The sequence below is a fragment of the Callithrix jacchus genome, chromosome 6 (assembly GCF_049354715.1).
Source record: "Callithrix jacchus isolate 240 chromosome 6, calJac240_pri, whole genome shotgun sequence".
Classification (NCBI taxonomy): domain Eukaryota; kingdom Metazoa; phylum Chordata; class Mammalia; order Primates; family Cebidae; genus Callithrix; species Callithrix jacchus.
The window spans coordinates 137,135,576-137,162,566 of NC_133507.1; the positions used below are offsets into that span (position 1 = coordinate 137,135,576).

At 40.7% G+C, this 26,991-nt stretch overlaps 1 protein-coding gene across 3 annotated transcripts in view; it reads left to right on the plus strand.

Moving 5' to 3' along the window:
* Positions 1–26,375, plus strand: part of ATIC (5-aminoimidazole-4-carboxamide ribonucleotide formyltransferase/IMP cyclohydrolase) — a 39,173-nt gene extending 12,798 nt beyond the window's left edge. For 2 of the 3 annotated variants that reach the window (XM_002749749.5, XM_054257914.2), the window contains 9 exons: positions 5,331–5,456; positions 6,457–6,564; positions 7,997–8,082; positions 9,274–9,363; positions 12,636–12,764; positions 17,956–18,048; positions 19,885–20,067; positions 22,954–23,109; positions 23,391–23,611. In XM_002749749.5, coding sequence (XP_002749795.2) covers positions 5,331–5,456; positions 6,457–6,564; positions 7,997–8,082; positions 9,274–9,363; positions 12,636–12,764; positions 17,956–18,048; positions 19,885–20,067; positions 22,954–23,109; positions 23,391–23,510 — 1,091 coding nt within the window. In that variant the 3' untranslated portion in view covers positions 23,511–23,611. Of the gene's footprint in view, positions 1–5,330; positions 5,457–6,456; positions 6,565–7,996; positions 8,083–9,273; positions 9,364–12,635; positions 12,765–17,955; positions 18,049–19,884; positions 20,068–22,953; positions 23,110–23,390; positions 23,612–26,266 lie in introns of those variants that run through there. The other variant, XM_078328439.1, reaches the window with a different exon arrangement.
* Positions 26,376–26,991: the final 616 nt, after the last annotated feature.

Below are 26,991 nucleotides of genomic sequence, written 5' to 3' on the forward strand. Positions count from 1 at the left end.
CTTGGGTTCAAGCAGTTCTCCTGCTTCAACCTCCCGAATAGCTGGGATTACCAGGCACCACCATGCCTGGTTAGTTTTTGTATTTTTAGTAGAGATGGGGTTTCACCATGTTGGCCAGAGTGGTCTCAACTTCTGACATTAAGTTACCTGCCCACCTTGGCCTCCCAAAGTACTGGGATTACAGGCGTGAGCCACCACACCTGGACTCAGATACGTTTTGACGCTAACACTTCCCAAGTCCCCACAGACACCTGTAAAGTCCCCTAGACTGAAATAATCTTAATTAATTTGTTTTTTCTCTTGGCCTTTCTGTGCTTTGCAGCACAGTAATCTTTTAAAAATGGAATCAGATGATGTCAGACCCTACTTAAAACCATTGCTTGCCTTTTTGTTTTGTTTTTTTGAGAGGAATCTTGCTCTGTCGTGTACGCTGGAGTGCAGTGGTTCCATCTTGGCTCACTGTAACCTCTGCCTCCCAGGTTCAAGTGATTCTCCTGCCTCAGCCACTAGAGTAGCTGGGACTACATGCACACACCACCACGCCCAGCTAATTTTTGTATTTTTGGTAGAGATGGGGTTTCACCGTGTTGCCCAGGCTGGTCTCAAACTCCTGAGCTCAGACAGTCCGCCCGCCTCGGCCTCCCAGTGTGCTAGCATTACAGGTGTGAACCACCTCGCCTGGCCTCCTTGGCTTTTCTTAACGCACCTTGTCCTGCCCACAAACCCTGTGGCGCCTGCCTCCCTCCCGTCTGCCCCATCTGCAGCTCTCTGCCCCTGTTCCTAGTGCATCTCCAGTGGGCCCAGCTCTTTCCACTCCAGTGGCCCTGGCTCCTTGTCCCCTTCACCCAGAATTCTTCCCTCTGCCCTTCATGATCCTGGTTTCTTGTCATTCAGGCCTCACCTTCTTAGAGAAGCCTTCCTTGACCACTCAGACCAAAGCAGCTGCCCATCAGGCTTTCACCCTGTCATCCTGTTTTGCTGCACATGTTTCTGTTCAGTCTGTTAAAGTTGTCTTCCCCTCATTAGAATGTCAGCTTCTTTTTTTTTTTTTTTAAGACAGAGTTTCACTCTTGTTGCCCAGGCTGCAGTGCAATGGCGTGATCTCAGCTCACTGCAACCTCTGCCTCCCAGGTTCAAGTGATTCTCCTGCCTCAGTCCCCCAAGTAGCTGGGAATACAGGTGCCTGCCATCACACCTGGCTAATTTTGTACTTTTAGTAGAGATAGGGCTTCATTTTATTGGCCAAGCTGGTCTTGAACTCCTGACCTCAGGTGATCCACTGGCTCAGCCTCCCAAAGTGTTGGGATTACAGGCATGAGCCACCACGCCCGGCCTGGATGTTAGCTTCTGAGAGCAGAAACTATCTGTTTTTGTTCGTTGCTGAATCCCCACTGCTTAGAAGCCTGCTTGCCACATTCCCTAAATGTTTACTGAATGAATAATTAGAAACCTGACATTTTACACAAATTTTTACTTCTAGGAGTTGAAACAGATTGGTCTGCTGTTATATCCGAGATACTTCCTGCTTGTAGTTTATATTCTCCATGAAGATTCTGAGGCAAAGAGTAACCCACATGTATTTTCAGTTCCCATGCTTTTCATTTTCCAAAGGATTTTCATTGGACTATATAAAAGTCTTCATTGTTCCTTAGTTAGACTGTGTTTCTTTCTTTTGAAGTTTAAAGTATTGTTTGTGGTAAACATGGCAGAGGCAGCCCCGGACACATAAATAAGCGTTTCTTGTGCAAGATTCCCACAGTTTCTACCCAACATGGGCTTTTTTCCACAGCAGAAGAGGCACTTTGCCTTTTCATATGGTTTGAGTATTTGGCAGTGATGTTATTACAAAGTGTACAGTTGTATTTGTGTCTGAAACAAAATTGAAGCAAGAACGAAGAAGGGGCTGTGTGAATGTGCGTATGTGTCTGAGATTTTAATGATTGGTTTGCTTATGATTGGAAACAAGATTCCTATTTATTTCAGCTGTTTACTAGATTAAGCAACTTTCATCATTTATGTGACACTTTCTATTTTGAATGTCTTTGAAAATTTGGGTTTTGAAGGGGAACCAGATACTGTTTTTTTTGGAGGGGGGTGGAGTCTCACTCTGTCACCCAGGCTGGAGTGCAGTGGCATGATCTCTGCTCACTGCAACCTCCGCCTCCTGGGTTCTAGCAATTCTCCTGCCTCAGCTTCCCAAGTAGCTGAGACTATAGGCACACTCTGCTATGCCCAGCTAATTTTTTGTATTTTAGTAGAGACAGGGTTTCACTGTGTTGCTCAGGCTGATCTCAAACTCCTGAGCTCAGGCAATCCACCCACCTTTGCTTCCCAGAGTGCTAGGATGACAGGCGTGAGCCACCGCACTGGGCCACTCTTTATTTTTTTTTCTGAGACAGAGTCTTGCTCTGTTGCTCAGGCTGGAGTGCAGTGGTATGATCTCGGCCCACCTCAACCTCTGCCTCCTGGGTTCAAGCAATTCTCCTGCATCTAGTTGGGATTACATGAATGTACCACCACACCCAGGAAATTCCTGTATTTTTGGTAGAGACGGGGTTTCACCATGTTGGCCAGGCTGGTCTTGAACTCCCAACCTCAGGTGATCCACCTGCCTTGACCTCCCAAAATGTTGAGATTCCAGGCATGAGCCACTGTGCCTGGCCACATACTCTTAACTATGAGATGTTTCAGAAAGTTTCTCCCACTTACCAACCTTAGCCTAAACCATCTATGAGGGGGAGATAGAGAAGTTGTATATATAGTGTTTTTTGTTTTTTTTTTAAAGACAGCGTTTCACCATGTTGGCCAGGATGGTCTTGAGCTTCTGACCTTGTGATCCGCCTGCCTTGGCCTCCCAAAGTGCTGGGATTACAGGCGTGAGCCACCACACCCGGCCCAGTGTTTTGTTTTATACTGCATGTCGTATGCCGTAGAGGATATCGTTTACTGTTTATTGCCTAGTTTGTTTCTTCTCTGCCTCCCATAAATTTCATGAAGACAGTGATTTCGACTTGATTTTTGGTTGGGGGGAATTCGTTTTTTCAAGTTCTTTTTAAAATGGGCTTTATTTTTTTAAAGTGGTTACAGGTTTACAGAAAAAATATGCAATGATTTTAGGGAATTCCCATATATGTTCTCTTCCCCACAGTTCTTCCTATTACCATCATGCATTAGAGTGGTATGTTTGTTACAATTGATGAACTGATTTTGATTCATCGTTATTAACTAAGATTCATAGTTTAACATTCATTCTTTGTGTTGTACATTCTGTGTATTGGGAAAAATGCATAGTATCATGTATCCGCCACTACAGTATCGTGCAGAATAGTTCCAATGCCCTGAAACTCCTGTATGCTCCTCCTCCTCAATTCTCCTTTCCCCTCTCCCCAGCCCTTGGCAGCCACCGTCATCTTTTACTCTTCTTTTGACTCTGTACCCATTTCCAGAATGTCAGATAGTTGGGATCATAGAGTATGGAGCCCTTTTGGACACTTTCACATAACAACATGCATTAAGTTTCTTCCATGTCTTTTTGTGGCTTGGTAGCTTTTTTCTTTTTCTTTCTTTTTTTTTTTTTTTTTTTTTTAGATGGAATTTCACTCTTGTTGCCTAGGCTGGAGTGCAATGGTATTGTCTTGGCTCGCTGTACTCTCGTCTCCCGGATTCAAGTGATTCTCTTGTCTTAGCCTCCCAAGTAGCTGGGATTATAGGCACCCACCATGCCTGGCTAATTTTTGTATTTTTAGTAAAGATGGGGTTTCACCATGTTGGTCAGGCTGATCTTGAACTCCTGACCGTAGGCAATCCGCCCGCCTTAGCTTCCCAAAGTGCTGGGATTATAGGCGTGAGCCACTGCACGCGGCTGGTAGCTTATTTCTTAGTGGGGAGTAATATTTCATTGTGTATGGATGTACCCACAGTTTATTCATTGATGAGGAGCATCAAAACCTCAAGGACAATTTGTGGGAGTTTATGAACAAAATTGCTCTAATCATTTGTATTCAAGTTTTCAACTCATTTTGATAAATACCTAATATTTTCTTTTATTTTATGCTATTTATTGCCTATTTTTTAATTTGCTGCTTCAATAAGCTCCATAAGGACAGTGCCCTTTTTTTAAGGGGGTACTAGGGACAGTTTTTTTTTTAATTGATGTATCCGGAATACCTAGAACAGTGCTTAATAGCATAGTAGGCATTCAGTAAATATTTGGCAAGATCTTTGAAAACTGTCTTAACAGGCTGGGGCAGTGGCTCACGCCTGTACTCCTAGCATCCTGGGAGGCTGAGGAGGGCAGATCACCTGAGGTCAGGAGTTCCAGACCAGCCTCGCCAACATGGCGAAACCCCATCTCTACTAAAAATACAAAAATTAGCGGGGTGTGTTGGCACTTGCCTATAGTCCCAGCTACTCGAGAGGCTGAGGCAGGAGAATTGCTTAAACCCAGGAAGTGGAGGTTGCAGTGAGTGAGATCACACTACTGCAATCCAGCCTGGGAGACAGAGCAAGACTCCGTCTCAAAAAAAAACAGCAATGAAGAAAATCCCCAAAAAACTGTCTTTACCCATGAAGGACATAAAATTATACATTTTTGTTTTTACTGCTGGCCCACCATTTCTTTCTGTGTGCTGAACTTCTTATGTTTATTCACAAGAGATATTAGCTCCTAAAAGAATTCCACCAATGTTAAGAAATTAGGTAATGGAAAACTCTGAAGTTGCAATCTTTTAACTACAATTCCACTTTAGGCAGAGTCTGCTGAGTTTACCATAAAAGAAGAAGAAAAACCACATTATTTCCTCTCCTCTTCTCCCACCCACAGCTGTTGCTTTAGCTTGTAATATAATTTCTTAAATCGATAAGGTTTATAACTTAAATTTTGTACTGCCTCTGTAATTGTTTCATCTTAGTTTTGTATTTACACGAATCCCTGACTGATAACAAGTGTTGTCATAGTGTCTCTCATCCCTAAATCTCTATTGTGAATTTATTTCTAGACTAGCTGGATCCAGTCCTCTAGATGTAGCGCTCGCTCACGAGTGCACGCGTGCCCACGTGTGCATGCCCATGTGTGCGTGCGCGTGTGTGTGTGCGCGCGTTTATGTGTCTGTGTGTGTGTGTGTTCATGTGCACATACATTTTTTTTTTAATGATGGGCTCAGGATCAGTTGCTTTGTTCTTTATCATCAAGATTTTACGTTGGTGTGTATCTGTTTGCCTCTTAATTATACTTAAAACATTTGTGTAGTCATGTTATTTTGTGAGACATCTGCATACATCTGACCTTATCGATCCTGCTTAGTAATGTGAGTGTATATTTTTACATTCAGTTCTAAATGGAGCCCCTGGATTTATAAACCTGTGCGATGCTTTGAATGCCTGGCAGCTGGTGAAGGAACTCAAAGAGGCGTTAGGTATTCCAGCCGCTGCCTCTTTCAAACATGTCAGCCCAGCAGGTAAAGCTCTGTGCTCTGGAACACTGTGGAATTGTTTGAAAGGCATTTCTTCTTAAAGTGTTTTGAATATTAACAAATTTTAATGTGAATATAGACATTCTATGAAGTCCGAAAGTCACTTGTTAACAGTATCAATGTAATAATATAAAATTTGATCTCACACACACACACAACACACACGCACACATACATAGAATTGTGTAATATTGTTAGGAAAATGAGGCAGGAATTTTTTTGCAGGATGGAAACATAAAAGTTTAGAAAATAAAAGTAAAACGTCCTAATGCAATAGACTAAAATAAGTCTTTCCCACATGTTTGAAAATGTAACTGAGTAAACATAAAGAAGAATTTGTTCTTCTGACTCTTCATCTGAAACTTTTTTTTTTTTTTTAAGACAAGGTTTCACCATGTTGGTCAGGCTGGTCTCGAATTCCTGACCTCCAGTGATCCACCCACCTCAGCCTCCCAAAGTGCTGGGATTACAGGTGTGAGCCACTGCACCCAGCTTAGCTAAAACTTCATATAGTCATTGTATGAGACACTTTTTTTGCCTTTGTGTTTAAATCATTAATTCAGCAATCAAGTTGTCTGTACACCACATCTGCTGACAGTTCAGCGCATGATTTGTTCTCAGATGTTTATTGGATGTTAAAGTGATGTGAGTGGGGAAGAAATAAATGATGTGTGATATCAAAGGGATACCAAGCAGAACAGGAGAGAGTGAGTCCATAATGAAGTAAACCAGTTTCACATGTACGCTGGGTGCTGTCAAGCTTCGGTGACTCTGGTTTCAGAGCCCAGAGAGGAGACTTCCATCACACTGCTCCCATGACTGTATTTTTAGCGTTTAATTATCTGGCTAGATTTCTGTTTAATTTAGCACAGGCGCTAGAAAATATGCTGTATAGACTGGATGATAAGAAAAATGTCTTGATTTAGGAGTTGACAGGTAGTAACTTCAGTTTTTTTGGTGTATTATTTTACTGTTTTCTAACCAGGTGCCGCTGTTGGAATTCCACTCAGTGAAGATGAGGCCAGAGTCTGCATGGTTTTTGATCTCTATAAAACCCTTACACCCATTTCAACGGCATACGCAAGAGCAAGAGGTCAGACTAATAGGGCTTTTTGGTTTTGGGGGAGAAACAAAAAAGCAATATTTTATCCGAATAGAATAAAAAGTCTAGAATAAAGAAAAATTGTATAGTCTATATAATATGTAGATGAAATTAAGGACTTACATATCTGTATAAATGTATAGTTATTCTATATAATATAGTTTGAATAAAAGAACCTTTGTTTTATTATAGGGTTTTGAATTTAATGTGTTTTATTAATATTTGAGAATGATTATATGAGATCCTCAAAATATATTTGTTTATAAAAGTTTATGTTAGGCTGGGCGTGGTGGCTCACTCCTGTAATCCCAGCACTTTGGGAGGCCGAGGTGGGTGGATCACAAGGTCAAGAGATTGAGACCATCCTTGCCAACATGGTGAAACCCTGTCTCTACTAAAAATACAAAAATTAGCCGGACGTGGTGGTGGAGACGTAGTCCCAGCCACTTGGGAGGCTGAGGCAGGAAAATCACTTGAACTCGGGAGGTGCAGGTTGCAGTGAGCTGAGATTGTGCCACAGCACTCCAGCCTGGGCAACAGAGTGAGACTCCATCTCAAAAAAAAAAGTATATGTTGAGTGTTTTAATGTAATAAATGGAAACACAATTGAAATTTGGTGAATGTAATTTTGCTGATGTAGGCTATTGAATGTGTTTGTGATTATTTAATATGTGACCAAAATTGAAATTGTATAGCTATTCTTTTATTGTTGTTGAGACAGAGTCTTGTTCTGTTGCCCAGGCTGGAGTACAGTGGTGCAATCTTGGCTCACTGCAAACTCTGCCTCCTGAATTCAAGTGATTCTCCTGCTTCAGCATTTCAAATAGCTGGGATTACAGGCGTGTGCTTCCACACCCAGCTAATTTTTTTTGTATTTTTAATAGAGACGTGGTTTTGCCGTATTGGCCAGGCTGGTCGCCAGTTCCTGACCTCATGGGATCCACCTGCCTCAGCCTCCCAAAGTGCTGGGATTACAGGCGTGATGTCTGGCTATTCCAACTTTACTAAATTTGGTTAGAGTCATGTTTTATCCCAGACATTTACTTGTTGAATTTAATAACTTGTGAATATTACTGTAATATTTGTGGACGTTCTTGAGAAACTAATATCATAGTTTATCATCTACAGCAGTGGTCAGCAAAATGTGGCCCTTCAGCTGAGTCAAGCCTGCCACCTGTTTTTGTGAATATAGTATATATATTATTTGATCCTTCACAGAAAATGTTTTCTGAGCATCTCTCTAGAGGGTAAAATTAACAAATACTTTCTTACTATTTACTTCCATTAAATGACTTATTGATCTGTTATAATCTTATCTGTTAGCTTTAGAGAAGTGAATTTTATGTGACAGTGGAGAATTTTATTACTTTTTCTCTATCAGGATACTTTGTGATAAATACCTCATTTTAATTTTTATTTGCAGGGGCTGATAGGATGTCGTCATTTGGCGATTTTGTGGCATTGTCTGACGTTTGTGATGTACCAACTGCAAAAATTATTTCCAGAGAAGTTAGTGGACATTCATGTATCTTAGTGTATAATTGAATAACGCTTTATTTGTTCATAATGTTCATTGAAACCATAACCTATAATATTTATATTTATTAATACCTTTAAATTAGCTGTTTATCATGTAATATTCATATTTTAAGTAGAACATGAAACAAATTGTTAATTTTGAAATGTAGTGAATTAATATTTCAAATGGACATTTGGCTGTTACAGTAATGGTTTTTACTTACATACTTATTCTGAATTCTTGTCTTCCTGCGGAAGTTATTGTTTCTGAAGAGCACAAGTTGTCATCTTAGGTGGTGATAGGAGAATGAATGTTACTGTGTAACGGGAAACAAATAGAAACTACATTAATAAACTTACCCCATCAGTTGACTACCGAACAAGCATTCCAGACAGGTGGGGTTACTGTTGATAGTGGGAACACAGGAAGAAAAGAAAAAAAGGTTAAATAGCACAAAAGGGAAAAAAAATAGGCAGAGGTGAAGGCTGAAGGGGCATATGGCTTGGCACTATTTTGTTGCTTTAGGATTCTTTCCATGCCCACTGCCATCCCTAGGTTACAGGTTACAGGAGGCTGTGGCATTTGTATCTTTCATCATGTTAAATCTCTGATTCAATCTGATCTTGCTGTTAAGGAAAATGCTTGCTGGAAGAAGTCATTTAACTCTGTACTAGCACAGCCAGGACTAGAATGTGCTCTTGCTCATTCAGAACACTCCCTGAAGAAAATACATACTAAGAAATAGTTCTTCCTGAAGTACATGTGTTAGAGCAAGTCACTCATATTTTCTTAGTTTAAACTGAAATGACCAAAAACTTTGAAAGTACAGAAAGTTAGGATCTGCTGTATTGAAAGCTGTATTCTAACATGGATTTCTCTTTTATTTATTTATTAATTTTTTGTTTAGAAATGGGGTTTCACCATGTTGGTCAGGAGGCTGGTCTGAACTCCTGACCTCGTGATCCGCCCACCTTAGCCTCCTAAAGTGCTGGGATTACAGGCATGAGCCACCGTGCCCAGCCAGAATTCTCTTTTTCAAGTATAGTGTTAGCATTGTCTTTTGGAGGCAGAAACCAGAATATGCTGCCACATTATTTAAGACTGCTAATTGCTGCTAGATTTCTTTTAGACGTATTCTCTGATTTTTAAAAATAGAAATTAAAATTTAATACATTTTGCAGGTCTCTGATGGTATAATTGCCCCAGGATATGAAGAAGAAGCCTTGACAATACTTTCCAAAAAGAAAAATGGAAACTACTGTGTTCTTCAGGTGAGTGCAATCATGTTTGAAAGTAATCTGCTTTTTCATTTGGTGTCTCTTTCCCCCTTGTTTAATCTTTTCTTTATACTGGTATGTTTGTTGTTGTTTCGTTTTGTTTTGTTTTTATGGAGTTTTGCTCTTGTCACCCAGACTGGACTGCAATGGGGCAGTCGTGGCTCACTGTAACCTCTGCCTCCCGGGTTCAAGTGATTCTCCTTCCTCAGCCTCCTGAGTAGCTGAAATTTATAGGCATGCGCCACCAGGCCCAGCTAATTTTTTGTATTTTTAGTAGAGACGGGGTTTCTCCATGTTGATCAGGCTGGCCTCAAACTCCTGACCTCAGGTGATCCACCCGCCTGGGCCTCCCAAAGTGCTGGGAAAACAGGCATGAGCCGCCACGTCCAGCCATAGTTTATCCTAATTATAGTTTTCTTTTTCCCTAATTCTGCATTTAAAAAATACCATTAACTTGGGGGTTTGAGACGAGGGTAGCTTTCTTACCCTCAATTTCAACTTTTTTCTGGGTGTGATAGTACATGCCTATAGTTTTAGCTACTTCGGAGGCTCATGTTGGAGGATGGCTTGAGGCCAGGAGTTGGAGGCTGTATTGTGGTCGATGGTGCTTGTGAATAACCAGTGCACCCAGCCTTGGCAGTGTAGCAAGACCATATCTCTAAAATACCACCAGTAATAACAATATTTAATGAAAAGTCTCTCTATCCTTCTGCCACTGAAAAAATACCTAATATTTTGCCAGACATGGTGGCTCATGCCTATAATCCCAGCACTTTTGGAGGCTCAGGTGTGTGGGATCACCTGAGGTCGGAAGTTGGAGACCAGCCTGGCCAACATGGTGAAACGCTTTCTTTACTAAAAATACAAAAATTAGCCAGGCGTGGTAGTATATGCCATAATCCCAGCTACTCGGGAGGCTGAGGCAGATAATTGCTTGAACCTGGGAGGCAGAGGTCGCAGTGAGCCTAGATCATGCCACTGCACTCCAGCCTGGGAAACAAGAGTGAAACACCATCTCAAAAAACAAAACAAAAACAACTAATATTTACAATTTCTTGCTTATCTTTCTGGAAATAGTCTATATATTCAGCAAATATTTGCATTTACATTTCTTTTTCTTTTTTCCTACTGACACAAGTGAACCCTGCAACTTTTTGGAAGTTTGTCCTGTATCTGTGTATTTTAACTTACCTAGATAGTCACCAACCTTTAGTACAACCTTTACTACAAATACCCTGCAATGAATAACCTAGGAAAGTCCTAAGAGTGAAATTCAGGCTTAAATAACAAGCTATATGTGTATTGGTAATATAGATTGATACTGCCCCTTTTAGATGTAGACAAATTCAGTGTTCGAATTGAAATATACAAGGATGCCTGTTTCCCAAAACCTTTGCCAGCATCGTGGTTTTATACTTTTAAAAAGTCTCAGCAATTAGAAAATGGCATCTCAGTGTAGTTTTAATATCTCATTGTGTGTGGTCTGAGCATCTTTTCATGTTTGAATGTTTATCCCTGTTTATGAACTGTCTGTCCATAATCTTGGATGATTTTCTACTAAGTTGTGAGCTTTTTTTAAAAAAAAAACTAATTTTTATGAGCTCTTCTGTATTAGGGAAACTAGTCCATGGTCTAAGATGCATTGATAAAGCAAAGAGTTATTTCAATTGGAAGTAAAATTTCCTAATGCTACTTTTCACAAAGTGTTGATATCAGAACTCTGTGGAACTCAAATTTCATATAAGGAAAGTTATTAAGTATATTTTCTTGATTGTAAGATACCAATAATTTCATAGTTCACCATAGATTCCATGTCAGTTATTCAAGGAAAGAAGAAAATACCACATTAAATATACATTCTTTTTTTTTTTAAAGCTACTTGACAGTCTGTTGCCCAGGCTAGAGTACAGTGCCACAATCTCAGTTCATTGCAACCTCTGCCTCCCGGGTTCAAGCGATTCTCCTGCCTCAGTCCCCCACCCGAATCAGCTGGGACTACAGATATGCACTGCCACACCTGGCTGATTTTTGTTTTTTTTTTTAATAGAGATGGGATTTCACCATGTTGGCCAGGCTGATCTCAAACTCCTGACCTCCAGCGGTCTGCACATCCTCGGCCTCCCAAAGTGCTGGGGTTACAGGTGGGAGCCACCGTGCGTGGCCCCCAATTTCTTAATCCAGTGTTTCTTTGTTGTTGTTGCTGTTGTTAAGAGTATTATGTACTTAACAACCACTAGCAGTTTCTTGTAGCATCATCGGAAATATTTTCCAAAACCTGAGTCATTGTCTTGACCTCTTTAACAACCTGATAGGACCTTGTTGGAGATTGTCAGAGGAATATCACGACTTCAGTGGTATTTTACTTATTTGAGAATTTGGCTTAATTTGCACATAGGACACATGATTATAAGCATGAAACGACTTATCCCCCTACCTGACTAAGGATAAGTTTCTCCTAGCATCAGTTAAGAGGAGAGCATATCAATTTTAGAAATTTTATAATGCATAATACAAAGGAACATTTTAGAATTGAAGAAAATACAGATTAAACACATAGTATTTATGGAGGCTTGATTATAAATTATAGATTATTTCAGTGCTTTCTAAATCAAAGATCATTCAAAGCATAAAGAAGAAATATTGTCAAGTTTAAAAGAATATCTAGGCAGAGAGCAATATTACACATATTATTTCACACACTTTAATGTTTTCTCAGTTCAAAATTTGGGAGAGGAAGATGGCAGTAAATGCTACAGATTCCTTCCAAATAGTGAAAGCACAGATTATAAATTCTGTTTTCTCACTTTAGCTTTTAACTCAAGGGTTAGCTGGGTATTTTGTAACAGATTACTAGAAAGGAAAATTAGAATTTAGTTTTTGTGCTACAGCTTATTTAATTTGCACATGTGTTTTATCAGCTGACTTTCTGAAAGAGCCATACAGTTAGGAACTTAACCAAAAATAACAGTCACTGGAATCCTTGTTTTTTAACATGTTGATATAGGTTGTAAAATCTATAAAATGCTATTGGGTAGGTAAACCTATAAAAAAAACTTTGGAGAAAAATATTAGTGCCTGACTGTTGTATTGTATCATACCAGAATGATTTTACACATTCAAAAAAATTAGAAAATTAAAAAAAATATGTAAAAAGTTAGAAACATGCATATAACTTTACTTAAAATGAAATCTTTTGTACATAAATTACATGAAAAATTTGAAGGAAGTGGATAGATTACCTTTAACTTTTAAAATTTGTATTTTAGATGGACCAGTCTTACAAACCAGATGAAAATGAAGTTCGAATGCTCTTCGGTCTTCATTTAAGCCAGAAGAGAAATAACGGTGTCGTTGACAAGTCATTATTTAGCAATGTTGTCACCAAGAATAAAGATGTAAGTCTGAAGGTATCTGAACTGACTGCTAGGAACTTCAGTTGGTCTGTTTTCAATACTTATGAGCTTTACATTTCTTAAGGTCTGTATTTAGCACTGGTTTATATGCACACAGCTAGCTCATCTTTGAGTCGGAATATGCATGCTTTGGAGTTTAAGAAATGAATCAAAGGCCATGTAAGAAGCTTCTGTGCCTGGGTACATACTAGAGATTTGTAGCTTTAATCGTACATAAATGGGATTATATCTTCCATAATCTGGCTCCTGTAACTTGCCTTTTTTCCATGTACTAGGCTACAAATGTGTTTTTGTAGCAATAAATACAGATGCCGGGTGTGGTAGCTGATGTCTGTCATCCCAACACTTGGACAGGGCAAGGGGTGGATCTCTTGAGTTCAGTGATTTAAGACCAGCCTGGCCAATGTGGTAAAACCCTGTCTCTAGAAAAAGTACACAAATAAGCCTGTTGTGGTAGCTGCGCCTATGGTCCTAGCTACTCAAGAGGCTGAGGTGGGAGAATTGCATGAGCCTGGGAAATCGAGGCTGCCATGAGCCATGTTTGCACCACTGCACTCCAGTCTGGGTGACAGAACAAGACCCTGTCTCAAAAAATAAATGCATAAGTATTCATATCTTTCTCTGAAAGTCCATATGGCAGTCAGTCAGTCCATGTGTAGATATACTAATATGGATATATATTTTTAATTTTTAAATTTTTTTTTAAAGACTGGTTCTTGCTCTGTTGCTCAGGCTGCAGTGCAGTGGAGCAATCATGGTTCACTGCAGCATGGATCTTATGATGGATATTTAGATCGCTTACATTTTCAGTGCTATAATCACTGTTTTTATATAGGCAAGTTTTTGGACATGTGCTCTTTGTTATCTCATAGTAGGGATGTGTTCCTAGGATGATAATGGTGATTTTTGTGTTTTGCATATATTATCACATTTAGCACTTAGGTCCCTCTTCAGGGGTGGTGACTACCGCCATGTCTGTTGTGAAGATCACAGACAGTTCAGACATTTGTCTAGAGTTACGCAATATAGAATGGACAAGCTGATCATTATTTTCTGGAATATCTTAATTGGGCCTTCGGTTTGAAGGATATTTTTCCTGGGTCTAAAGTAAGCTGTGTTTGTTTTTCATTACTTTGAAGGAATCATTCCACTGGTCTCTGGTCCGTCTGCTGATAGCTTGGAATTTTTTACTGAGTGTTAGTCATTAGGTATGAAAAAACTGTAGCGATATTTTGAGGGCTGTGGTGTTATTTTTCTCTCCAGAGTTGACTTGTCCTTCTGTGGGCAAATAAGATACAGGAAATACCTTCATTCTGTCAGGAGTTGTTGAGCTGATAGGAATTTAGCCTTCAGTCTTTGTGAGGACTGGTCTGTTTACGGTTCACTCCTGCTCTCCTGAGTCCCTAGGTAGCTACTGTTGTAGGCTGAGCTCGGCATTTGTCTTTTAGTCTTTGCCAAAAGTTGTGCTCAGCCAATTTACCTTTTAGTTTATTGCATGCAACTTGGAAAATGTCTTGAGGAGAAAAGCAAAGACCGTCAGGCCCATTTCTTCCAGCTTCCGTTATCTCTGGGATCTTTGCCTGTTAGTACTTGCCGTCTTTCAGCTCTGCTCAGCTTTTCTGTTTGTTACTGGAAGAGGATTGGTCTCTTAACAAGCTATTTGCTGTAACAGAAGGAGAAGATGGGGGGCTGTAACTTGCTCCCAGGTCTGACTCCTGAGGCTTTTTCAGTAGAATTGCTGGAAATAAGCCTTAAAATATTTATCCAGAGAGTTCTGTCTGTTGATAAGCTTACAATGATTCACACATCTTTTTTTGTTTGCTGATTTAATGGATATGCTTTCATTTCTATCTTTGACTATGGTGTCCTGAATTAAGGAAACATGTAGGCATTTATTTTTTTTAATTTATTTATTCTTTTTTTTTTTTTTTAAAGAGACTGGGTCTTGCTATGTTGCCCAGGCTGGAGTGCAGTGACTATTCACAGGCACTATCCCACTACTGAACAGCCCGGGAGTTTTGACCTGCTCCGTTTCCGACCTGGGCCAGTTCACCCCTCCTTAGGCAACCTGGTGGTCCCTGCTGCCGGGAGGTCACCATATTGATGCCGAACTTAGTGCAGACACCCAGTCGGCATAGTGCCCTACAGCCCAGAACTCCTGGGCTCAAGAGATCCTCCAGCCTCAGCCTCCTGAGTAGCTGGGACTACAGGCACATGCCACCGCACCTGGCACATGTAGGCATTATATGTAGAAATACCTTTCAGCCCTTTGGAATCCACTCTGGTTGGTTCATGTATTTTGAAAAATACTGAATGGTTATTGACCTAGATTCCATGGTACCATGTTGACAATTGTGCCTAGCTATTGAGAGTCTTAATTTTTTCTAAGGTTTGTAGATATTGGATTCGTTAATAATTTAGCGATCTTGATAGGCTTTGTGCCTCTGGATATTTTTTACAAGGGTGGTTGGTATGATCGTCATTGTTTATCTAAATTCTTCTCTTCTTGCTTCATATGAATTCTTAGTAGAAATTTGGAAACTTAAGGATGAGAGAATGATAGCTTTATTCTCCTTTCTATTTTACCCCCGTCTTTTTAAGTGGATTTTGTTAACATTCCAGCCTCAAAATTATTGGATGTGGAACCATTTCAGTCCTGAGAGAGCCAGACAGGTGGAAAGAATGTTTATTCATACTGAACATGTTTGAATTATTTCCTCTTCTCCCATTTTTCCTGATTAGTACTTTAATTTGTTTTAACTATTCATAGCATGTTTCCAAGACTGGATTCCCTCACTCCCACTCCACTGGCATTTCTCATATTTCTTGATCCTAACTCAGAATGCCAAGTGTATTAGTTTTTCTCATGCTGCTATGAAGAAATACCTGAGACTAGGTAATTTATAAAGAAAAGAGGTTTAATCTTACAATCTTGGCGGACGGCACCTCTTCACAGGGCGGCAGGAGAGGGAATGAGGACAAACAAGGGAAATGCCAGACACTGCCTGTCAGTTCTCCTGAGACTCACTCATTATCATGAGAACTGCATGGGGAAACTGTCCCCAGGATCAGTTCCCTCCACCTGGTCCCGCCCGTTGACCCATGGGGCTTATTACAATTTAAGGTGAAATTTAGATGGGGATGTAGAGCCAGACCATATCACTAAGATTATCTTGGAAGGTCCAGACATCTATGAAGCTAGCTTTTGCTATTAATTTTTCAGGAATCAGATTTATAGTTGGTGGCTCAAATAGCAAATAAAGACAAAAGATATGTAACATTGATAACACCTTAGAGTCATAAGTTCTTAAGAAATCCTAATCGTGTTTTTTAATTAAACTTTTAATTTTGAGGTAAAAATTGTGTAACAGTTGTAAGAGTTCCCATGTAACCTTTGTCCTATTTCTCCTAATGCTAGCATTTGTCAAACTGTAGTACAATACCACAGCCATGTCACTGACATTGATATAGTCAAGATACAGGACATTTCTAACACTGCGGTGATCCTTCATGTTCTTCTGTAGCCCTGCTCACTTATTATTGCTTCCACCCTCTCCTTACCTTGGGCAAACACAAATCTGTTTTTCCTTTCTATAATTTTCTTTTCTTTTCTTTTTTTTGAGACAGAGTTTCACTTTTTTGCCCAGGTTGGAGTGCAGTGACGTGATCTCGGCTTACTGCAACCTCCGCCTCCCGGGTTCAAGTGATTCTCCTGCCTCAGCCTGCCCAGTAGCTGGGATTATAGGCATGTGCCACAATGCCCAGCTAATTTTGCATTTTTAGTAGAGACAGGGTTTTTTTGTGTTGACCAGGCTGGTCTTGAACTCCTGACCTCAGGTGATCCACCAGCCTTGGCCTCCCAAAGTGCTGGCTGGGATTACAGGTGTGAGCCACCATACCTGGCCCAATTTTTATATTTTTAGTAGAGACAGGGTTTCATCATGTTGGCCAGGCTGGCCTGGAACTCCTGACCTCAGGTGATCCACCTACCTTGGCCTCCCAAAGTGCTGGAATTACAGATGTGAGCCTATTATTGAGTTTTGAAAGTTTTTTTATGTTTTAGGTGTTAGTTGTTGGATATGAGGTTTGCAAATAATTTTTCCCCAGTCTATAGCTTGTCTTTTCATCCTCTTTAACCAGGAATCTTTCACAGAGTAAAAATTCTTAATTTTGCTGAAATTAAATTTATCAACTAATAAGTTGGCTGCAGCGAATATCCTCTTTCCACTTATATTACTGACATGGACCATCACCCTTCTTTTCTACTTATATTCATGCTTTATGTTAAAGATAGGGACATTTTTGGCTGTTATTGTTGTTGCTCTATTTGGACTGGTAATTCTTAATGGTTTTTGAACATTTTCTACTTAAAATATTCTAAACAAAAGAGAAAATGATTCTAATTTGATTTTTTTCCAAACAGCCTTGGCTGTGTTTGTGCGCCTCATAATGTTTGTGATGTCTGTGAAACAATTCTCAGCATTGGTTCTAAACATAAATTTTACCATGTCTCCAGATACTTAAAAGTAATCTGGTCAAGAAAATATGTTTGTCAGTTTTGGAATGACATGGTATTTCTTATCTCATGTGATATGAAAAGCCTTAATCCACAATTGCTGCATAATAACATTAGTTTGAGTCTGTGGATGCATTGTGCTAAGTTCTACCACAAATATGTTAAATATTTGATTTTTAGGTAAATCATGGTAGTGTGTAGCAGGAACAGTTGATTTCCCTCTGTCATTGGAGAGGTGTAACTATGTCATAGGTCATTTTTAAATAGAACCAAGAAGCTTAAAGTTGGCCATGCACGGTGGCTCACGCCTGTTGTAATACTAGCACTGTGGGAGACCGAGACAGGTAGATAGATGACTTGAGAGATCAGGAGTTCGAGACCGGCCAGTCCAACAATGGGGAAACTCCATCTCTGCTAAAAATACAGAAATTAGCCAGGCATGGTGGTGTGCACCTGTAATCAAACCGTGAGAAATTTTTTAACCCGGGAGGTGTAGTTGCAGTGAGCTGAGATTGTGCCATTGGATTCTAGCTTGGAAGACAGAGTAAGACTCTGTCTCCAAAAAAAAAGGACAAAAACTAATATTTAAAAACAGTAGCTTAAAGTTATATGAGTTTAAAAGGCCCCATGCTATTCACCATTGTGTATGTGTTTCAGCTGCCAGAGTCTGCCCTCCGAGACCTCATCGTAGCCACCATTGCTGTCAAGTACACTCAGTCCAACTCCGTGTGCTACGCCAAGAATGGGCAGGTAACTGGCTTATTGGACTCGCCTTTGGGGGACTGTTGTTTTATGAAATATTTAAATATCCATCTGCCTTAGGTATTGGACAGGACAGCTTGAAAGGAAATCTTTGCCAAGTGTGTATCTTTTGGGTTTGTCAGCGTTTCCTCAGTACCTTGGTGGACTGTTAAAACTAATGATCAGAAAATATCTTTGGAACCAGGTGCTCAAATTAGTCGTGTTTCTTCTTGCCTCGAGTGGGTTGGCACATTTTGGATTAGTGAGACTCTACTAGCTGCTACAAAACTGGATTATTTACTCTCCTTTTCCCTCACTGGTAGTATTTCCAGGGAAGAGAGGTAAGGAATGGCACTGCCACCCGCCAGCTTTTATTTTTGCAGAGTGCAGGGTATTTTCACATTATTTCTTATGTTGTCTTATCAAGAATCTGCTGAGTAAGAAAGACTGCTGGACTGGGAGTTAACCTGATCTTTAAAATCAGGTTTATTGAAGCATAATTTGTATACAGTAGAATTCACCTTTTTAAATGTACAGTTTGACCAGTTTTCACAAATTTCATAGTATGTGATCACTGCCACAATAAAATACCAGACATTTCTCACTGTGTGCTGTTAAGCAAGATGCTAAACTTCTTCCCCAGTGTCCTGAGCCTCAAAATACAAGATTGAGCTGGTTCATCTCTGAGGTCTCTGCTAGCCTTTTCTTCACACAGTGTCCTGAGCTTACCTCTTGGCATTTGTTAAATTATTTGGCCCACAAGTGATGGGGAGTCAGGGGGATGTGAATTAGCCTATGGCCTGGAAGACGCCAGATTGCCAGTCTCTGTAGTACAAACTCCTGGGAGATGTGTCTACTGGTGTCAGGTTCTAAGAAGTTCTGCAAGTCTATGTAGAATGAGTGCTTCATTCCTGATGTCCAGGAGGCACAGGCTGCACAGGTGTTTGTGGTCTCTTTTATTCTCTTGTAGCCGTGGGCAGGGTTGCCAGCAGCTGTGCTCAGAAAGAGACGGACTTAGACAGACAGTTGAGGGACCGTTCATTATAGAAACTAAAACCAGAAAACACACCTGTGCATTAAAGCCCTTGGTGCTTAGAATTCAACGCATAGCAATAGAGGAAGGAAAGAAAAACATTTTACCTGGTGGAATTGTTTCTACTTTTAGCTGCTCCTGTCAGATCCTTATCTCAGTTTCTGAGAGTTGATATTTTAATGTAATTTATACACTGGAGCCAACAAAGACTTTTGAATAGTCATAGTTATTTTTGTGGTCATTGGTTTTATTTATTGATATTTTTTGTAGAGAGGGTCTTGCTCTGTTTTCCAGGCCAGAATACAGTGACACGCTCACAGCTTACTGTAGCCTTGGATTCCTGGGCTCAAGCGATCCTCTCACTTCAGCCTCCTGAGTCACTGGGACTACAGGTGTGCACCACCGCCCCCAGCTATTTTTTTTTTTTTTTAATTTTTGTAGAGATGGGATGTTGCCATCTTGCCCAGGCTAGTCTCCTGGGCTCCCAAAGTGCTGGGATTACAGGCACTTGCCAGTGCACCCAGCACTGGTCATTTATTTTAACTCTTTTTTTTGGGGGGGGCCTCAAACCATCAATTTGATTGAGTTCTGGAATGTTAATAGTCATACGTCAAATATCACTGAAGAAGTATAAATAGTAGTTATAAACCTCTTACCCCCCTCCTTTATTGACCTAAAAAATATTTATATTTATTTTGGCCTGATATGTTCTTCCACAAGACTAATAGGTTTTGGAGAATGTGCACAAAAGATCCTTTTGAGAAGAAAGCGTTGTTGGAAGCGGTGCTCAGTTTCATGTCTGTGTTCCTCAGGTTATCGGCATTGGAGCTGGACAGCAGTCTCGTATACACTGCACCCGGCTTGCAGGAGATAAGGCAAACTACTGGTGGCTTAGACACCATCCACAGGTGCTCTCGATGAAGTTTAAAACGGGAGTGAAGAGAGCAGAAATCTCCAATGCCATCGATCAATACGTGACTGGAACCATCGGCGAGGTAAAAGACGTGTCACTGGGTTCTGGGCTGTGCTCATATTCAATTCACCTCTTTATGTGTAACCGATTTTAACTTCATCACCACCCAGAGAAAAAGGTATTTTCCGAAATCCTGTGTTGTCTAAAATTGGTCACTGAAGCTTATTACACATTTCTCATTTTCTTCTGTCTCATGTAACTTTTTTCATTGTTTTTGCCCCCTTTCTGAAACCACAGACCTCTGTCTTTTTAAGTTACAGCTTTGGTGTAGGTTTGTATATTTGTACTTACAGGCTTGTTGACAAGGACCGCTTTTCACTTACGTTGAGGTGTCCGCCACTGTGTCCAGCATGGTGCTTGCTGTCCAGTGGGTTTATGTTGAACATTAACTACAAATTGTGCCAGGCTTGGTGGCTCATGCCTGTAAATCCCAGCACTTTGTGAGGCTGAGGTGGGTGGATCATGAGGTCAGGAGTTCAAGACTAGCCTGGCCAACATGGTGAAACCCTGTCTACTAAAAAAATACAAAAAGATCAATTGGGGTGGTGGTGGGCACCTGTTACCCCAGCTACTCAGGAGGCTGAGGCAGGAGAATCACTTGAACTGGGGGGTGGAGGTTGCAGTGAGCTGAGATCGCACCATTGCACTCCAGCCTGGGCAACAAGGCGAGACTCCATCTAAAAAAAATAAATAAAAAATACAAATTGCCCAACGGCAGGTAACCCCAGGATCTTCCCCCACCACATTCTCTACATGTGCCATTAATAACTTGATATATTTTGTACATTTCATGTTCTTCTGTTTGAAGAAGGTATGTGGGAACTTTACAATTGCAAACGTTAGGTAGGTAGGCTGCCAAAGGAGAAGATCTAGCCCAGTTTCTGGACATATTGAGTGCCTAACAAAATACTGGTTGGAAGACAGAAGCTTGCTAATCAAAAAGTAGTTGATCTTGGCCAGGCGTGGTGGCTCACACGTATAACCTCAGCACTTTGAGAGGCTGAGGCGGGCGTATCACGAGGTCAGGAGATCAAGACCATCCTGGTCAATATGGTAAAACCCCATCTCTACTAAAAATCCAAAAATGAGCTAGCTGGGTGTGGTGGCGTGCTCCTGTAATCCCAGCTACTGGGGAGGCTGAGGCAGGAGAATCGCTTGCAGGGAGTCAGAGGTTGCAGTGAGCCGAAAACGCGCCACTGCACTCCAGCCTGCCAATAGAGCAAACCTCCGTCCCCCCAAAAAAGTAGATGGTCTTCTGAAAAGCCAGTTGACTACCTACCCTCAGTTTTTACTGAGGAGCAGGAATCAACATAAGTGTCATTGAAGAGTGAGGCTGCAGAATGTAACTGAAGTACTTTAGATATCTTTTTTTTTTTTAACTTTGATACTTGAATTTTTCTGTTTGATATTACCAGTCAACCCCTGCTACTAGTCCCGAAAGAGTCCTGGAAGTGAACAAGAATAAAAAGTACGTCCAAGCTAAAACATCACCCAAGGTGGAAGCGCCTTGTATTGCATGACTGTCTTAGTCTGTTTGTGCCGCTATGTCAGAATACTGCAGGCTGGGTAACTTACAGACCATAAGACATTTATTTCTCATACTTCTAGAGGCTGTAAAGTCCCAGATTAAGGTACTGGCAGGTTTAAAGTCTGGGGAGGCCTACCCTCTGCTTCCAAGAAGGCACAGCCCCCTCTCTGGAGAGGACACTGTGTCCTCACTTCACAGAAGTGGCAGACTCCCCTTGAAGCCCTTTTCTAAGTCTGTAATCCATTCCTGAGGGCCCCACCCTCGTCGCCTAATAACCTTGGAAAGACCCTGCTTTTTAATACGGTTGTATTGGGGATTAAGTTTCAACATGAGTTTTGGAGGGAATACACACATTCAAACCGTAACAAATACTATGAATCATGTTTTGTCTACAACTGATTTTATATTTAGAATAATTTTTGTATAAACGTAGTTCTAGAACATTCATCCTCATCTCTTTCCTAGATTGGATATGGAGGGTTTTAAAAAAAAAAAAAAACCTTGGAATACAATTTTCTTTTTTTTTTTTTAATTTCTGAGAGTCTCGCTCTGTCTCCAGGCTGCAGTGCAGTGGTGTGATCTCGGCTCACTGCGACCTCCACCTTGGGGTTCAAGGAATTCTGCCTCAGCCTCCCGAGTAGCTGGGACTACAGGTGCACATCATCACGCCCAGCTAATTTTTTGTATTTTTAGTAGAGGTGGAGTTTTACCATGTTGGCCAGGGTGATTTTGATCTCTTGACCTTGTGATCTGCCCGCCCTGGCCTCCCAAAGTGCTGGGATTACAGGTGTGAGCCACCATGCCTGGCCAGAATACAATTTTCTATTTGCCTCCTTTGCTATAGCAGTGCCAAAGCAGTGGATTTAAATTAGATGATAGTCTAATAGACATAAAGTAGTAGGTACAAAGTAGATTTAAATTAGAGATTTTAAAACAATATATTTTTATGTAAGTAGCTTAGCCAAAAATAAATATATTATTTATAATTAACTGATTTAGAAAGCAAAATGGTATTATCTTTATTTGGTAAACTTAGAATCACTTTTTTTCCTTAATGAAAATGTTTCTAAAAGCATCAACAGAGATTCTAGATATGTGAACCTCCATGTAACTAACTTAATGGTCATTATTTACGATGAAGAAGTCCTAGGCATAAGAGGTTTTCAATACCCATTTTTAGAATAAAACAACATTCCTGTTCTCTCTCCCTCTTTTTCTTCCTCTGTCTTCCTCTCCTTCATTCCTTTTTTCTTTCTTTCTCTGAAAAAAAAAAGAAGTCCTAGGAAAAATGCCCAGGTGCTTACTGCCATGGTGATTTGCACCAGGTGGAACTAAAGATGATGTCAGGCTAAGCTCCTTCCTTTTTCTTTCCCTAAATAGGATGAAGATTTGATAAAGTGGAAGGCCCTGTTTGAGGAAGTCCCTGAATTACTCACTGAGGCAGAGAAGAAGGAATGGGTTGACAAACTTAGTGAAGTTTCTGTCAGCTCAGATGCCTTCTTCCCTTTCAGAGATAATGTAGACAGAGCTAAAAGGGTGAGTATAGAATTGGGTGCATTTGCCTTGAGTTGAGCATTATGTAGAAACTGTTTCAGAAATCCTGCTTTTGATTTTTAAAGGTGTGGCAGTATGATACTAGTAATATTCAGAGAATCATTTGACTTCTCCATTGAATGTATGGAAAACCCAAATCCTGTTGTTATTTTGCCTTTTTGACGGAGTGGATCTTTGTTAGCGTATGCTTTTTAGAGGGGGATTCTGAGTTCTGCAGATTTTTACATGAGATCGCGTTTTGAAAACCAATATACTTCCCCCAGAGCGGTGTGGCCTACATTGCGGCTCCCTCCGGCTCTGCTGCTGACAAAGTTGTGATCGAGGCCTGCGATGAACTGGGAATCATCCTCGCTCATACGAACCTTCGGCTCTTCCACCACTGATTTTATCACACCCTGTTTTATGGTTTACTTATATGTAGGTGAAGAGTCATGTGTGAAACTTTGAGAATAACTTTTTAAAAAAATAAAACAGTACATCTTAATCACTGGATCGATCCATCGATTTTGGGAGTTGTGTTTTATGTTAAAGATACAGGCTCTTTCAACTGACACATTATACATAGTTGAGGAATTCCAGAGGACCCCTGCCTGTCTAAGCTCAGCCCATCCCACAGCACTGCCTGTGTAAAACACAAACATTCACGGGAACCCGAGAAACTGAGCAGCCAGAGAACCTGGCACACGTGCCTTAAAGCTCCATGCTTCCTCCTAGGGAAGTCTTCTCGTGCTGTTTGTTTTTAATCACACTCCTGAGAAGATTGGTTGTCTACTTTCCAAACACACAGCAGATTGGCACCTGTGAGCTGGAACCTTAGAGAGGATTAGTAGGTTTTGTTGACCCCCTCTACGGATAATCTGATGCGTAGTTTTTCTCAGTGCTAAGTGAAATGGTTCCCAGAATTTCAGCAGCCCTAGATTCACCCTCTGGAGCTACATAAAAATGTAATCAATGTTTGGTGCCCAGAAATTGTACCCAATGTTCCAATCACAGGCTTATCACTGCAGTGCGCACAGTGGGAGGGCAGTGCCTTCCTTCATCAGGCGGGACAGAACTGTGCATCTGTATGTGCTGCCTGTGTGCTCCTGGCCATTCATGTGCACTGTACCTGTGGTCAGTGCAAACCCTTTGCCATCGTTCACCTTGACAGATGAGTCCTTTCTAAGTTATTTCTACATCTGGTCATCATCCAGCCCCTGAATAGTACCTGCCCACATTGAAACACGGCTGACTTGTGTGATCAATAAAATACTGCAGAAAAAATAATGGCTTTTGAGGTCCCTAATGCATTGCAACTTCAGCCTTAGTTTCTTGGATTATCCTCTGGGATAAGCCAAGACTGTGTTTTAAGATTTAAGCAGCCCTCTGCAAGGAGAGGAGCCATCTTGCTTACACTAGCTGCCAGCCACATGAGTGAGCCACCTCAGAGGTGGATCCTTCAGCTCCAGTCCCAGGCAACACATGATCTGAGCCAGAACTGTTCAAAAAGAGCTCTTGAATCCCTGATGCATCTCTCGGTAGAGAGAGATGCATACTGTTGTAAGCCACAGAGTTCTGCAGTAATTTGTTATGTAGCAGTAAATAGCAAATACAGATTTTATAAACTAAGTGTGCATTGTCTTTTTGATGGTTTTTTGGCTTGACCAAAGGTTAACATTAAGGGTATGATAATGGGAATAGACTGGGCACTGTGTCTCCTGTCTGTAATCCCAGCTCTTTGGGAGGCTCGCTTGAGGCCAGGAGTTCAAGACTAGCCTGGGCAACGTAGCAACATCCTCATCTCTAAAAAGAAATTTTTTAATTAGCTGGGCATGGTGACTTGTGTTCGTAGTGTTCTTCATATAAATGAAGAATAAATAAATGGAGAATATACAACTCCCATGCAGAATTCTAGAAATTGACATAAATACTTTTAAGATGGGCATAACTCTCAGCCCTTAAGTGTGGCCTGTACACAGTGACTTGCTTTCAAAGAGGATACTATGGAAATGGGAATAAAATAGTAGCTACAGTGGAGAAACCTGACAAACGCTTTCTCAGCCAGATGATCAAGGTTAACATCAATAATGTCCTGTTGATAGGAAGTACCTCAGAATGAGAGAATGGCACTTTACCTTTTTAGTCTTCTTTCCAAAACCCTGTACTCTCAGCCTAATCGTGAGAAAAAATATCAGATATAACCTAGCTGAAGGACTTTCTACAAAATACCTTCCCTCTGTCAAGGTCACCAAAAAGAAGAGAAGCATGAGAAACTCATGCTTAGAGGGGCCCAAGGAGATGTGATGACTAAATGCAATGTGGTGTCCTAGAACAGAAAAATGACATTAGGTAAAAACCAAGAAAATCTAAGATGTTTAGTTAATATGTATCAATATTGGTTCACTAATTGTACTAAATGTACCATACTAATGTAAAATACTAATAAAAGGGGAAATTAGGTGTGATGTATCCTCACAGTTTTTTCTGTAAATTTAAAATTATTAGATAACAGGCCGGGCACGGTGGCTCACACCTGTAATCCCAGCACTTTGGGAGGCCGAGGTGAGCAGATCACCTGTGGTCAGGAGTTCGAGACCAGCCTGGCCAACATGGTGAAACTCCGCCTCTACTAAAAATCCAAAACTAGCTGGGCGTGGTGATGCATGCCTGTAGTCCCAGCTACTTGGGAGGCTGAGGCAGGAGAATTGCTTGAACCCCGAGGCAGAGGTTGCAGTGAGCCGAGATTGCGCCATTGCTCTGTAGCCTGGGCAACAAGAGTGAAACTCTGTCAGAAAAAGAAAAAAGTATATAACCACATTCTAGTATCATACTAAAAGGCCAAGCCATTTTGAATATCAAATACCCAATCATTTTTAGATCTCACTCAGTGGCTTTTTTTTTTCCCTCCAGTTTTTCGGTTGTAAAAACCAAGCCTACTACATACATTGCATTTAATTGGCATGTCTCAAGTGTCTTCAATAACCGGTTTCTCCTTTTTAGATTTTTTTCTTGCGGTGAATTGAAGATTTTGGATTCCATAGTTTCCCACATGCGGGGCTGTGCTGTTACATTCCTGTGATGTAATTTAGTTGGTGCCTCTGCTCCTTTCTTTTTTATATATTGATAGCAGTATAATATATAAGAAATTTTTTTACTACAGGTAATTTCTTTTAGTTGGATTTATTGAGAATTTAGAAGAAGGTTTTGAAACCACCCTCCATGAAGATGAGTTTTCCAGTTTCTTCCTGCAGATTTATAAATGTTCACTTCAGCCGGGCGCAGTGGCTCACGCCTATAATCCCAGCACTTTGGGAGGCCAAGGCAGGTGGATCACAAGGTCAAGAGATCGAGACCATCCTGGTCAACATGGTGAAACCCCGTCTCTACTAAAAATACAAAAAAATTAGCTGGGCGCGGTGGCGGGTGCCTGTAATCCCAGCTACTCAGGAGGCTGAGGCAGGAGAATTGCTTGAACCCAGGAGGCGGAGGTTGTGGTGAGCCGAGATCGCGCCATTGCATTCCAGCCTGGGTAACAAGAGTGAAACTCTGTCTCAAAAATAAATAAATAAATAAATAAAATGTTCACTTCATATATATTTGAGGCTAACACTGTAGACACATGTTTAAAGTTATTACTGATTTTGGATTTTGGTTTTCTTTAACGCTTTTTGTCAACCTTTCCCTTTGCACTCAGCCCATTTTTATTCAGTTATTGATATGTTTGAGCCTTATTCTTCCTATCTTATAAAGTTTGACCCTCTTTTAATTTCTTTCTTAACATTGTTTAGAATGTATGGCTCTATTTCCCCTAAAAGCTAAAAGCTGTAACTCCCCCATCACACCACCCCACCCCATTCCAAATTCCTGTTGATTCCTGCACTTGGG